The 14,541-nt window shown below is 38.9% G+C and overlaps 1 protein-coding gene, 1 long non-coding RNA gene and 3 other non-coding genes across 5 annotated transcripts; 4 read left to right on the top strand and 1 right to left on the bottom strand.

Annotated features, from left to right (window-relative positions):
* The first annotated feature begins 324 nt into the window (after positions 1 to 324).
* Positions 325 to 438, top strand: LOC146550278 (U5 spliceosomal RNA). The gene has a single exon (XR_014890301.1). It is a non-coding gene; the product is annotated as a U5 spliceosomal RNA (small nuclear RNA).
* A 533-nt stretch (positions 439 to 971) lies between these two features.
* Positions 972 to 1,085, top strand: LOC146550277 (U5 spliceosomal RNA). The gene has a single exon (XR_014890300.1). It is a non-coding gene; the product is annotated as a U5 spliceosomal RNA (small nuclear RNA).
* A 748-nt stretch (positions 1,086 to 1,833) lies between these two features.
* Positions 1,834 to 2,764, top strand: LOC146550276 (uncharacterized). The gene is made up of 2 exons (XR_014890228.1): positions 1,834 to 2,074; positions 2,211 to 2,764. It is a non-coding gene; the product is annotated as an uncharacterized LOC146550276 (long non-coding RNA).
* A 598-nt stretch (positions 2,765 to 3,362) lies between these two features.
* On the top strand, positions 3,363 to 3,476 carry LOC146550275 (U5 spliceosomal RNA). Its single transcript, XR_014890297.1, has one exon. It is a non-coding gene; the product is annotated as a U5 spliceosomal RNA (small nuclear RNA).
* A 4,021-nt stretch (positions 3,477 to 7,497) lies between these two features.
* stac3 (SH3 and cysteine rich domain 3) lies at positions 7,498 to 14,068 on the bottom strand. Its single transcript, XM_085259501.1, has 13 exons — positions 13,761 to 14,068; positions 13,064 to 13,104; positions 12,520 to 12,598; positions 11,946 to 12,099; positions 11,738 to 11,835; positions 11,544 to 11,604; positions 9,831 to 9,928; positions 9,414 to 9,483; positions 9,273 to 9,322; positions 9,059 to 9,141; positions 8,882 to 8,933; positions 8,657 to 8,794; positions 7,498 to 8,086 (listed from the first exon to the last, which is right to left on the bottom strand). The coding sequence occupies exons 2-13, from the start codon at positions 13,069 to 13,071 to the stop codon at positions 7,979 to 7,981; spliced, it is 999 nt and encodes a 332-aa protein (XP_085115627.1). The 5' UTR covers positions 13,072 to 13,104; positions 13,761 to 14,068; the 3' UTR covers positions 7,498 to 7,978.
* Positions 14,069 to 14,541: the final 473 nt, after the last annotated feature.

Genomic DNA, 14,541 nt, shown 5'->3' with positions numbered 1-14,541 from the left:
TTAAAAAAGCTGCCTACTTATCTGGGGTACAGCTCCACAGACCTCCATTCATTTTTGCAACAGTGAGAGACAGCTCTGTCCTAGTTAACAAGTCTCCCAAGTTTCCCACAATGCCATGCGCACATAGCAGTTTTAGAATAAGTAGTTCACATTTATCTGTCACGCACAACAGCTTTGTGGTGCATATGTTAGTGATGTTTGTAGTAAAACTTTACCTTTTTTCATCAAATAAAATGTCGGGTTTTTGGGTTGTTTTTTGCGTAAACCATAAGTGATCATACCAGTGGGAGAAATGGGGTCATTCTCTTAGCCATGCACTCGCCAGCACTCTTGTTTCTCTTCAGATCGTATAAATCTTTCGCCTTTTACTAAAGATTTCCGTGGAGCGGAACAACACGAGTTTTACTCAATTTTTTGATGCCCCATATTTGTGGGGCTTCTTTTTCAATGTTAAAAGAAGTAAATGTAATATCTGAAACTTGTTGCATTACTCCCAATGTAAACTGTCAGTAAGGCCTTTTATCGTGTGCCTCTTTATGCCGACCGTATTTATGTACCAATCCTCCAATATGGACTTTATTGAAACTCGGCAGCAGTTTCACGATGGACTAAAATAAACATGGAAATTCGTGTTACACCATTCAGAGACTGCTGATTCTTTTATTCAAGAGTCACGTCATGTTTTAAAGGAAAACCCAGATAAATTTTCACCGTTGAGGCGTCTAACAAAACGCAGGAGGCGGGGTCTCCGTATTCCCACAATGCCATGCGCGCAAAGCAGTTAGTGTAAGTAGTTCACATGCATCTTGTCTTCCACAACACCTATGTGCTGCTTGTGCTGGTGATATTTGTAGTAAAAGTTTATCTTCGCGTATCAATGATAAAGTCAACTCTTCTTTTTTTTTGCGTAAACCGTAAGTGATCATACCAGTGGGAGAAATGGGGTCATTCTCTTAGCCATGTACTCGCCAGCACTCTTGTTTCTCTTCAGATCGTATAAATCTTTCGCCTTTTACTAAAGATTTCCGTGGAGAGGAACAACAAGAGTTTTACTCAATTTTTTGATGCCCTGCGTTTGTGGGGCTTGTTTTCCATGTAAAAAAAAAAGTAAATGCTACATAAGTAAGATTTGGGTTTCTACAGTAGTTGGACGAAGGTCACTCCCAGGAACGCCCACGTGATACGGGAAGTAACGACAACGGTAGCTCTCCTCTATTTATAAAACTTGAAACTCGGTAGCAGTTTCACGATAGTCAGACAAACATGGAACTCAATATTACACCATTCAGAGACCGTTGATTATTTTATTCAAGAGTCCCATCATGTTTTAAACTGAAGAAGCGTTTAAAAGACACAGGGGGCGGGGTCTCCATATTCCCACAATGCCATGCACGCAGAGCAGCTTTATTTGTCACCCCCAATAAATTTGTAGTGCATGTATTATGGATATTTGTAGTAAAGGTTTGTCTTTACGTATCAAAGATAAACTCAATTTTTTTGAGTAAACTTTAAGTGATCATACCATTGCGCGAAATGGCGTCATTCTCTTAGCCGTGGTTTTGTTGGCAATTTTATTTATCTTCAGATTGTGTAGATATTTTGCGTATTATTAAAATTTTCTGTGCAGTGGAACAATAACAGTCCGAATTAATTTAACGATGCTTTGCATTAGTGCGATTCTCTTATAATGTTAAAGGAGAGAGCCATAGTTATAAGGTTAAGCAGTCACTGTGTCAGCTGTAATGCACCACTATGACCACTAGGATAAACACTAAGTAAAGCAATGATGTGGCATAATGCACACACTGCACAGTTTTGCAAGTATGCGTCTGTCAGAGCCGACACAAAGCCCTGTTCGCTCCGTGTCTACGGTAGCGCAAAGTCTACAGTGGCTGTAGACGGTTACGTCTTTTCATTGGCCCGGGGTCTGAGGTGAAGCGCTGAATCCCACTGTAGACTACCAATCTTCTGTCGACGGAAGTTGCGTCACCAAAATAACAACCCGCAGCGGGATAGCGAAGCAGCCGGCAACTCCGGAGTTTTTCTGGAAACTGGCATTTCTTTTACGTTTACGGTGAATTATTAACTCTAAGACGCTACTGGATTTAACTGAAATTACACGAGGCTGAATAGCTCATTTAAGCCTTTTACTTTATGGTAAATGTTAGCTGCGCGCTAACCAACATCTAATGTATTACGCCCATTTCTAGTCTTTTCAGTGGCTACAACTGATGATGGCGACACTAGAATATCGTGTTATAAATCCACATGCCCCTGCACCTCGTCAGCAGGCCGGGTGAGAAGTATGGTCTTCACCAAACCTCCACAGGACCTGCTCAGCCGAGTCGCTGCCTTCACTCACGCACAAAAGCTTCTTCGAGCAGAGGGTGGTGCTTTCGGCGTCTCGTTACAAACGATGTGAGATATATGAAGTAGTAAGTGTATCGTATATTTAATGTCATACTAGGCAGGTTTACTGCATTTCCATTTACAACACATTTACCCGTGTATGGCTATTGTCAGTATATGTTGCTCGTTGTAAAGTTTCTTTAAGTGACATTCATTTAACATTCACAATGATATTGTTGATGGTAACGTGTATGATTACAGCATATCTGACAGGCACTTTTGACTGTACACAGTTGATTTTGTAAAGCCCCTTGCATTACGTTCATAATCAAGTTCACTGATTGACTGTCCTGCAGTGCTGTTTTCATGTATTCCTGTTTCATCCACTTTAATAAAGTGTCATGTGTTACAGTAACAGTGCGTTGTGGAATCACTTAAAGAATCCCTAAGTTGGGCTTTAATCTGCCTTCAGCATCACAATAGTCCTAAGGTCACTGACAAAACATAGAAGTACAAATAAATAAATCAGTTGGTCACCCCCAGAAACGCCCCTGTGATACAGGAAGTTGTGTCAAGGGCAGCTCTTCTCTATTTATAAAACTGTACTTTATTGAAACTCAGCAGCAGTTTCATAATAGACTCCGATAAACATATAAATAAATGTTACACCATTCAGAGACTATTGATTCTTTTATTCAAGAGTCACCTGATGTTTTAAAAGAAAAACAAGATATTTAGCCATTGTTGAGATGCTTAACAAAACACAGGGGGCGGGGTCTCCACAATGCGCGTGGCATTGTGGGAATACCACAATGCCACGCGCAAAGCAGCAGAATAAGTATTTCACATTTATCTGTCGCCCTCAATAACTTTCTGGTGCATGTATTAGGGATATTTACAGTAAAGGTTTATCTTTGCGCATCAAAGATAAACTCAGTAGTTTGTTTGAGTAAACCGTAAGTGATTATGCCAGTGGGAGAAATGAGGTCATTCACGTAGCCGAAATCTCGTCAGCACTCTTGTTTCTCTTCAGATCGTATAAATCTTTCGCCTTTTACTAAAGATTTCCGTGGAGAGGAACAACAAGAGTTTTACTCAATTTTTTGATGCCCTGCGTTTGCGGGGCTTCTTCTATATGTTAAAAATAATACTTTGTCACTTCAGCGTAATGTTCCAGAAACTCAAAGCGTGTCTTCAGAATTACCAATATGCGACGAATGCACCAATTACAGAGTTTGTTTGTCGCGCACACAACCTCACATTGTGACATGTGGTGAAATGCTTATTACTAGTGATGGGCAGATGAAGCCCCATGAAGCACTGGAGCTTTTCATCCAATTGGTTCACCCCAACGCGAAGCTTCATGAAGCTTCATTTGCTCTAGCAGGACACCTACTGGACGTAAAAATAATAGCTGGCATGAATTTGAAGAGTGTGGCATTTTGCACACAGCCTGTAAATGTCAACAACAAAAGGAGTGTGTAAAACATGTATATTGTAGTGATGGCAGTATACTGTGTATAGTTATGCTGGCAGTATGGAAAATGATTATTTGCGGCAAAGTTCGAACCGCTTCATGAACCAGTCACGTGGTACAGCCGGGCAGCGAGGCTTCGGACGTCATCATTTTCAGCTCCTCCCATAAATGAAGCAAGCCTCGATACGCGCTTCGCGGAAACGCCCCCTCCATTACTCGACACACGCTCCGAAGCCTCGATACAGAACGTCCCATCACTACTTATTACTGTGCAATGCCCGATTATTAAACGACAGTAGAGTTTACAGTTTACATTTTATGATAAAATGTAATGATTAGAAACAACAAATTCTAAGAACAATAAAACAAAAGCACAAGATAAAATTAACAGTAAAAAAGAATGTGCAATTAACGATTTAAGAGATAAATTATAATCAGTGTGCAAATAACAGGGTGCGTGCAGTGACCGTGTGTATGAGAGACCAGTCCTACACCTGGTACAGGGCCCAAATAGCCTGGGGGAAGAAGCTCCTCTTCATTCTCTCTGGTTTGGCCTTAAGGGAGCAGAAGCGCTTCCCAGACCTCAACAGTGAGAAAAGTCCATTGTTGGGATGGGAGAGGTGCATCATAATCTTCCTGGTTTTGTTCTTGCACCGCTTGGTGTAGACGGACAGCAGGTCAGTAAGATCTGATCGGCCGAGCGCACCACTCTTTGCAGATCTCGTCTGTCCTGCTTGCTGCTGTTTCCAAACCAGGTGCAAATGCTTCCCGTCAGGATGCTCTCGATGGAAGTTCTTAAGCACCCTCAGTGGCAGATGGAAGTCTCCAAGCCTTCTGAGGAGAGGCTCGTGAGATTTCTTAAACAGGGTGTTAATGTGACAGGACCATGACAGATCCTGAGTTATGTGTACACCTAGGTACCGGAAACTGTCCACTCTCTCCACTCCCAATATGAACACAAACGAAGTAAAAGAATGATGTGACACAATGCAATCACTGCACAGCTTTGCTAGTATCTGCTTACGATATTTTCTAACTATCGCCTCACAGTGGATGTTAGAGCTTTAAAAAAAATTTAACCTGTGGACATCACATTTTGGGTTGTCTAGACCACAATACTAAATTTTACACACATAGGTGTAAACATGTTCCCACGGGGGGGGGGGGGGGGGGTTTAAGTAGCAGTTTTGGAACGAAATGTTTCGTGTTCCATGTTCAGAAGTCTTTTACTGTTCATTTTTTCACCTTTGTAACAGACATACGTCTTCCTGCAACTGTTAGCGGCACTTCAAATAAGCCATATTGCTGAAAGGGCCACAGTTGTTGTTTCTCATTTTGTTTTTGTACTCAGGAAAAATGCCGCTGTGTTCAGACACCAAATAAAGAGTTTTGCACTTTTGTGACTTAGTGTTCTATCAAAATTTAAAAAGAATGTCCTCATATGTGGATATCATTTTTCTCAGAAACTATATCAGGTGAAAGATAATTCTTTGTTTTTCCATTCATCGGGTCCCAATCAGCACAAATAGCAACGAGAAATTAAAAATGCATGCCATGAAAGAGTTCGGAAGAGAAAAAACAAACTATCCGCTTCTTTCTCTCTCCGTCCGCTGGTCGGCAGCAGTGCGCATAGAAGCGGGTTTCCAACAACAAATAAAATCCGAAGAAAGGGGACGGCAAACGGAACTAAATGGCTGCTCCCTTATAAGCACAAGTTAACGAGAGTACATTTATTTAAATCTGTTTGTAGATTAAATGTAAACAGTGCGCGACGTAAAAGAGCGCGAGCGTCTACACGCGGACCTTTATTCCTGCTGTTGAGAAGTTTGAATCCCTCAACCGAGGACAGTCATGGTTGCAACTGATACTGTAAAAGCTGAAGTTTTTAATGACTGTGACAGTTGTGCTGATTTCACACACAGCACGCGGGGCAGCGGAATAATGAGAGCGCCATCTGGAAAGATTTTACTAGAACTAATGTTGATGCAGGGTTTATAAGAGGACTGAGCAGAGGTGAGGGAGTCACAGTGTTGTGCAAAACGTGACTTCCGGTGTTTGTTTTTACGTCTCATATAGCTGCTTACATTGGTAGATAGGCTGTACTCAAGCGGGGATTTACGAAGGTATCAACTATAAAGTAAGGAAATTACCTGTTACGCAAATATCATCTAGGTTATAAAATATCTTTATAGACCTAGTATGTTATATTTCTTGCGATTTCTGCTGCCGTATTGGCTGGATCTCTCCTAAAAACAGACATTTTTAATGTCAAAGAGACTTTTTAGCTGGGTAAATAAAGGATATGTAAAAGTCACGTTGCCACAAACTTGCAGTTTCTACCTTGTGACAATAGTGTTGTTTGCTATATCATATATCACATGATATCATTCATGAGCCATATGTTTGACATATGTTTGAGAAATTATACACCAACAAGTCACAACAGTTTAAATACAGTCAGTCAATTTTTGCCAATTACAGAAATCACTTTTCTGGCACTATATCAGCATCTCTGATGATGCTTTGCACAGACCTTTTCCATATCCATTTGTGGAGAACAAATGATTATGCAAACTCACACCTCACTAAATGCTCCACACATGCATTCACTTCAGATACAAAGTCTCAAGAGAACTGCACCAGAGTGTAAACAAAAAGGAAAGCGGACCCTGGGAGCACCGAAGGCAGTTTTGTGAGTTGCACATTAATAATTGGAAGATAAAATTCTCAGCTGACTCCTACCTGTCTTGGATTGTCAGGGGGTGGATATGGTATACACAAGCCTATCAGTGCATTGCTCAGTATGAAGGTTCCTCAAAGAGTTCACACTCCTATAGAAGTCTTGCAACAGCTGCAGGACATTTGTTGAATAGTGGCAGAGCATGGCTCCACGCAGATTTACTGTTGAGCTCTTCGTCCCTAATAATGGATGCATCAGAATAGTGACAGGTGCTACTGAAGGGTGTCATGTTGTGGTTAGTGTAGACAGTGCTGCCAGGCAAATTACCAATACTGACAAACTGACAAGCTAAACTCAGAGATACAGGAGCAGAGTGTGCACAGATGGATCTTTGTGGGTATGTCTTAGCATCAGTTGATTTAACAGAGGCTATAGTCAAAATCCTGGAGCAAACTGAGGAAGTAACACATTCAGGATGCCAAGATGACCCATCTCTTTCGTCTGTGATTATGTGCACCCAGGCCCTTAGCGCTGCACTGACCAAACTTACAGTAAACAAGGGTGTGAGAGGTCTGTAGGAGACATGTTAGGTCATATTAAGAGCACTTCTTTATCTGGATTTGGTAATCCCATAAAAGTCTTTATCTGTAAAAATATTTATTTTTATATGTAAAAGTTAGGCTTTCTGTCTTGAAGTGTAACGCTCTCTTTAACTTATGTGCCACCAAAAAGCTTCCTTTTAGTAATTGTGATTAAATGATATGATGCAGTAAATATAAATAAAAAAATAATATTTTCACTGAGGAAAAAAGTTTCTTTATGAAACTGCTTATAAAAAATTTTGATTGATGGATTTTTAATGGCACATGACTTCAGGGAAGAGTCATTGCTGCTGACTACCCCTTGTTTTCGGAAATGGTCACTTCACGGCAAACTAATACAGAATACAAGCCATAGAAAAAATAAATATACCATTTATTCTCAGATGAGGTTTTATTTTCTACATTTTAAAGAAAGCATCACAGACAGTTCTTAAGAGCATTTTTGGTTTAATTCTTTAGGCACTACAAGCATTACACCCACTTAATTGTATTAAATGGTGCAAACACACTAAACAATTTAATGTATAGCACTGATGTTTTTTTACACAGATTTTTTCTTATCTTGGTTAAGGTTTTCAGAGTCATACATGTGAAATTATTTACAAATCCAATCAAAGAAAATTTTGCTCTTTTCAAACTTTAAATTAAATCAAACACTTGCATAACTACGCCGTTCACAGCAAAACCAATAAATCAGCTAAATGTTTCTTCATTGCAGGCATTAGTGAAAATGACTTTTAAACCATTATGTCAAAGGCACAGCTATATTTAGCTTTTCTATTAGTAGTAAATGTAGAAAATCAGGACCTCCAGTTCTCGCTAATACTTTTCGTTATTATGCAATGGATTTTCCATTTCATATCAGGTTGATTAAGTCACAGTGATCTCCTGCAGCAGATCGGCAGGGAAGTAGCCCAGCTTGCGTCCAGTGCTGACCTTCAAGTAGCCGCCTTTCTCATCTCCTTTCTTCACCACAATCTGAAACACAGAGTGACAACAGATTAAGCAACCTTTTTATTATAAAGACAAAGAACTTTGATTTACAATTTGGGTCATAATTTATAAAAGACACATCTTTGTACAAAAACACAGTGGATTTCAAATCAAACAATAGAAATGTATTGAAGTGCAGACTTTTGACTTTAATTCAAGTGGTTTTACACACTTTTTTGCAGAAAAGAAAATGCACTATCTTATGTGTGTGCGCGCGCACACACACACACACACACACACACACACACACACACACACACACACACACACACCTGTCTGTGAAGGTTCTCAGTCATCCAGGTCATCGTAGTCTAAAGAGGTTGGAAAGGAAAGCGTTCCAGATTTTAAGCCCTATGGGAGTGTCCCCAAGAGGGTCACAGACCCCCTGTTGATCCTAAAATCTGGGACTCCATACCAATTGCTCTTAGAACTGAAGAAGCTTCTCAGATGAGAGGTGTAACATCTTCAAGGAAACTTAAAGATCCCAGATGCTTTTCTTTCCAAGCTCCTTAAACCACACACACACACACACACACACACACATACTGAAGTTACCTGGTCTTTCTTAAGTGTAATTTGTCCCATCTCTCTGTTTCCCACAAAGGAGCGCGTCACCTTGTAAACTCTTTCTGATGCTCGGACTTTTATGAGGTAGTTGGCGGGGAAGTAGCCGGACTTCTCTCCCATCTTTCCCTGACAACACAGAGCAGAATTTGTGTACTCATCATCAATAGCACAAACTGAAACAGCATTTGTAAACCTCTAAGAACTTTAACTCACTCTCCACCACTCTTCATTGGAGTCATCCAACACTGTGATCCGATCACCAGGGCTAGTAAACACATTCTCAGTAAGTGCTTTTGTCACTGGCTTTATATTAAAACTGAAAGTTGATTAAATTTAACAAAATAGAAATAATTATTCATTAGTGTTCAGATTTGATTGTGATTTTCTTACTGAAAGTCAAGGTCATCTTTCTCAATGGCCTTGAAGCGGTAGAGAGCCAGGTAATAGTGGGACTGGGAGAAAGTGCCTTTAGTCTAGGGACAAAAAAAGCATGGATGCTAATTTATATGGCAAATGTTATTAAATTTAAATTAAAAACAAAACATGCACGTATGGTGCTACTTAGCAACAAAGCGTTACATGTATGAAATAATCGACTGCTTACCTTGTCATCTGCTTTGTCTCCTCCTTTCTCTTTTTTATCATCAGGCTTCCCTGTTTGAGTATCAGACATCACACAATCATATCTTTTATGACTAACTTGCATATTTTACACCACAGAGATAAGCTCTTGCTTTAACTCTACCTTCTCCTCCCTCCTCATTCTCTTTGGGCTGTTGGTTCTCCTCTTCCTCCTCTTCCATCATCATCATCATCTAGAGGACACAGCAGTGTTAAAACAGCACTGATCACTGATTCCCCTCTTCCACAGATTAGGTGTCCTTTATTTCTTTTAGTTTGTTTCTTTTGTGTTCTTTTTTCATATTTTTGTTTGCATGTACTATAAAATTGGAAATAGTACAAAATAAAAAGTTTAAAAAAAAACCAGCACTGATCTCATATTTTATATATAAAACATGAAATCTGTTCTTAAAATGATTTCAAACACTGCATTTTCTTGATTACATAAATTGTATTTATTTTGTTTGTAGTGAGTCAGTCCCTGAAAACTGTTGAAATTCATAGATTTTATGTTTTGATTAAGATTATTATAAATGCTTACATTTTTCTTATCATTTTCATTCTTCTTACGCTCCTTATTTGCCATGATGACGCCAACCCGCAGGGTGTCGAAAACTGGGTCGTTCCGGTTTGGGTTGTCTGGTTAAGGACAGGGATAAACACAAAATCAGCATGGAGTATAAGAATTGCTACACTGCACTAGATTGACTAGTCTATGTTTTCAAGATCCCGAAGAGTTAATCTAAAAAGGAAAACTATATTTACTCATTCAGATATTTCTAAACATCTGCAGATTCCAAGATCATCAGTTCAAACAATTGTACATAAGTTATTCAAATGTGTCACCAGATTGCCGAGATCTGGAAGAAGACTCGAATGTCACCTGCAGAAGAGTGAAGGAACCCAGGAACCACTAAGATTCAAGCCTGCCATGAACTTGAAACTGTTCAAATACCAGTGTCACTGTCCACAGTGTAGTAACTTTTACATCACTCTGGACGGAGTGGGTGTTGACCAAGAAAGAAACCTCTGCTCCAAAAACACCACTTTCAAGCTTGGTCAAGATTTGCAGCAGCCCACATGGACAAGTCAAATGCCTCCTGGAGAAAAATGTTATGATCAGACAAGACAAAGATATAACTATTTGGCCACAATGACAAGTGGTATTTTTGGAGGAGTAAAGGTGAAGCTTTCAGACCTAAGGACACTGTACCAACTGTTAAGCATGGTGGTAGTAGCATCATGCTTTGGGGCTGTTTTGCTGCCAGTGGTACTGTTATAGTGTACAAAGCGGCCGGAATAATGAACAAGGAGGACTACCTACAAATTCTTCAAATTCACCTCAAATCAACAGCTAGATGGTTGAAACATGGCTGGTTGGATAGCAGGAAGCCAACAAATTTATACTAATTCTGCCAAGATGAATGGTCAAGTGTATCATTATGTCAGAAGCTCGTTGATGACTACCATTTTTTCTGGTCAGGTTATACCTTGCTGAGAGACACTGAACCAATTTTTAGTGGGGTTGTATGTATATATTTGAGACCACATGTATACTTTTGACCCCTGTATAGATTATAGATTATAAACTTGTGTACACAATTATTGTTTTTTTCAAGTCACTAAGGGTGTATACTGTACAATCATTTCCCCCTGGAACAAGAACAAACCAAAGAATTAAAATGCTAAAATTACCGTGACCATCGTGATAAATTCTTCTTCTTATTAAATCACTGATATTTAGTAGTTGGAGCCACTTCAGTTGCTGCACGGAGGACCAGGGGAAATAACAAAGTGAAGGTAAGTGAATGTGAATTATGGAGGGAAAATAACCAAACAAGTGTTTGCTGTTTCACTTTACTTGTTTTTTTTATTTTATTTTAGTGTTAACTAAATGTATGACGCACTGGGATAAAAGGATCAGTGTTATAGTGACACAACACATTCTGCTGTTTTTCTAAGAAATATTATTTCCCAACACAAAGGTCAGAATGTTGCTTGAACGTCTGCTTTGCACTGTCCTTTAAAAATGTTTTTCTTTTTAAATTTTGCTGTCATTAAATTAATCATTTCAAGCACATTTAAGTTTAAAAATCTTTAAATGCAGCTTGTTAAATATAATGACTGCAAGTGTTGCTAAAGAGAAAATGCAGACACCGTGCTTAGTTTCCTTTGCGATAGCAGCCTTGAATTTAAGGTTAAGAAATTTATATACACAAGAGATATATTGCCGTTCCAGATTCAGTGGACTCACTTGGGTCTGGTTGGTCACTGCTGTACAGAGGGGAGCTGTAGGCCCTTCTGAATCCAGGCGGCTACAGGAAAGAAGAAAAAAAGTTTTTTAAAAAAGTTTTAAAAAATATATCTCTCTCACTCTCAAGGGCAGTAAAAGGAAACTGCAGATGTTACAAATATAGTTTCATATTCAGTGCACATCAGCAAACTCACAATTTTGCCAAAACACCTCTGAAACTCAACATACGACTGACATGAGTGGTGGATGTTGGTCTTACAGTTTTTGCATCTCAGGCAAAATTTGTTGTTCACTGAAAGATGAGGAACCAAAATTAACAGTCTCAATTTTTAGAACAAATACCTATGGGATTATATGATGATTGATTATTTATATCATTAATATAAAAAAAACAGCACTTACAGACTATCATGCGAGCGCAGACGTCACAAAACTTGGGCTTCTTGCAGTAGTGGTCCTTGAATTTGTGGGGTTTGTCATTGACCCGGACAAGCTCTGAAGGAGGTTCTGGTTCCTTCTCCTCCACCTCCACTTCCTCCTCATATATGAAATAGACCTACAGACCCAAGGGACATATGTCAGACAAAAAAACCCAACAACAAAGATGTGATAGAGTTGTTATATAAGTTGTTATTAAAGTTTTTAAATGTTAAACATACTGAGCTGCCAGTGTCAATGTCACACAGTGTTGTAAAGTATTACATTAGTGTCTTGCCTTGTTTGTTTATCAGCTGGTACCTGATCTCTGTCTTACATTTAGCTTTTCAGGACCTAGTGAATAACATTTCGATGACTAATCCAGATCAGCCAGCAGTGCTCAGTTTTTTTCCATAAGGTTGTATAAGACAGGGACACTTAAGATCATATTGTTTCCAGCTGATGCTGCACTGCAACCATGTCCCAGTTGGTGGCTATTTTAAACAGCCCAAGAATTGCACTGCTAATGGCGGGGGGTTGACATGGTGCTGTCACTCACAGTGTCTCCATCCTCCCTCACTACATTGTCAGGAGCTGGGGGGTTGTCATGGATATCCACAGAGTTTTTGTCATCGTCCCTAACACACACACACACACAAAGAAAAAACACACTCAGCCATGAGTGAGGTTAACTGGTGGGGCTATAGATAGTTATTTTGTTTATTCTCAACATTATGATCACTTTTAATTCTAAAGGAACATGTAAGCATATAAAGTGAGGAACAAGGTTTTGCATATAAACAATCTTTAAAAAAACCAAACACAAGTAAAAGTGAAACTGCCATTCCACCTTAAAATAGTAGAATCATGGCAATTTAATATAAGACTCAATTTGTTTAAGGATATCCTTGCCGCACATTCTTTCAAGTGGACATAGAGCTGCTTTAGACATGATGCTCTAGAATATTTTTATGGCATGGGCTAGTGCAGTATTTAGTAAACAGGAAATGGAATTAAGACTTAAATGGTAAACAAGTGCTACAACTAAGCCAATAAAATGAGTATCAAGAGGCGAGTATATTGATTTTAAGAATTATACTTACGGCTCCATGGTTTGATGTAGACAGCGTTAGTTCACCTCCACCTAGAAAGTAAAGAGTTAGGTGTTGTTTTTTCCCCCCAAAAGATTATGAGACAATTTAATAAAAGTTATATCATGAGAGAATGTATTACTAATTATTTGTTTACTCAAAACTTTGAAATACTTAGCCCATATCCACTATTATGTCAAATTGTTTTCAAAGTAGGTGCTACTGAAAAGTTAAATACACATTTCTGAACTTCTTAGAGGGAAGTTGAAAGAAATATCAGAAAATAAGCCTGCATTTGGTTTTGATTAAAAATGTATTTAAGAAGTATCAAATGTGGTAATACAATAGAAAATATATTCCTGTGTCTGTGTGAACGCTACATGCACTTGCATATCCACGCAGTGTTAGAATGTGCTCGTCTTCTATACTATTCTAGGGTTGTGAAATTTAATCTCATCACAGCTAAATTTGGCTGCCTCTGTCAGCCTGGAAAAAAGCAACAAAAAATAAAAAAAATGTTATGGAAATAAAAAAAATCTGAGTTTGTAAAGTGACAGAGATAATCTCAGAGTTGGGGTTGTTTAGCTCGTGTTTTAAAACTAATGGAACTTCACTCAAATTAATTCAAATAAACTGAGTGATTATAACACAGGTCATGCACAAACATTTTTTCATTAAAAACATTCTTTAAACTACAGTATTGGCCTACCTTTTGTCTAAATTTGTACAGATCGCACTGAAGAAATCATAAATCCGTTGTGCTGGCAAAATCTCAGTGAATGGGTTTTCACCTGCTGGCAATGACCAGAGCCCTGTATGGTCAGTATGTTACAAAGCAGCTTCACTTCAGGCCCTCGGGATGCTGGGCTGTCAAAAAGTCTGGTCCCTCTGTGTTTTTTAGATATTTTCCAAAGTGACTTTAGGTTGTAGTTTGAGTGTATATCTGGAGATGCGTATCTATGATTTTGGGTGTGTGCTTGTGTGCATGCCAGGCTTAGCGGTCCTATGTCAAGCTGACACTTTGCAACAGCTGAGGACCTTGGACTGAGCACCGATGACGGGGGGAAATCAGATACAATTTCTCCTTCTGTCTTCAATACATCTCTTTCCCCTTGTCCCACTTGTTCAAATTAACAATGCCGGTGGCCTTTATAATAAACATATTTTTTCCATATCATGCTGTATCTGTGTGCATATGAATTATTATGATATGCCCCTTACTATGTTTTACTATATATATATATATATATATATATATATATATATATATATATATATATATATATATATATATATATGCCTAGAGTATGTTTAACTTTTCATATAAAATTCGTGATGTGGGCCACAAATGCAGTGTAGACAGGCGGAAGTGAATCCACTATTGTCAAGTGAACACATGTTATTATTCTGTCATTATCATGTCCTCTGTCAAGGAGCTGAACACAGCTTCATTCAGGTCTGTCTGGAACACTACAAAGGTCCCGTTGCAT

The sequence above is a fragment of the Mchenga conophoros genome, linkage group LG20 (assembly GCF_057382185.1).
Source record: "Mchenga conophoros isolate Kocher_MC1m ecotype Shallow Benthic linkage group LG20, M_conophoros_male_GT1.1, whole genome shotgun sequence".
Taxonomy (NCBI): Eukaryota; Metazoa; Chordata; class Actinopteri; order Cichliformes; family Cichlidae; genus Mchenga; species Mchenga conophoros.
Note: the sequence above shows the minus strand (reverse complement) of the source record. Positions and strands in the feature narration are given on the sequence as shown.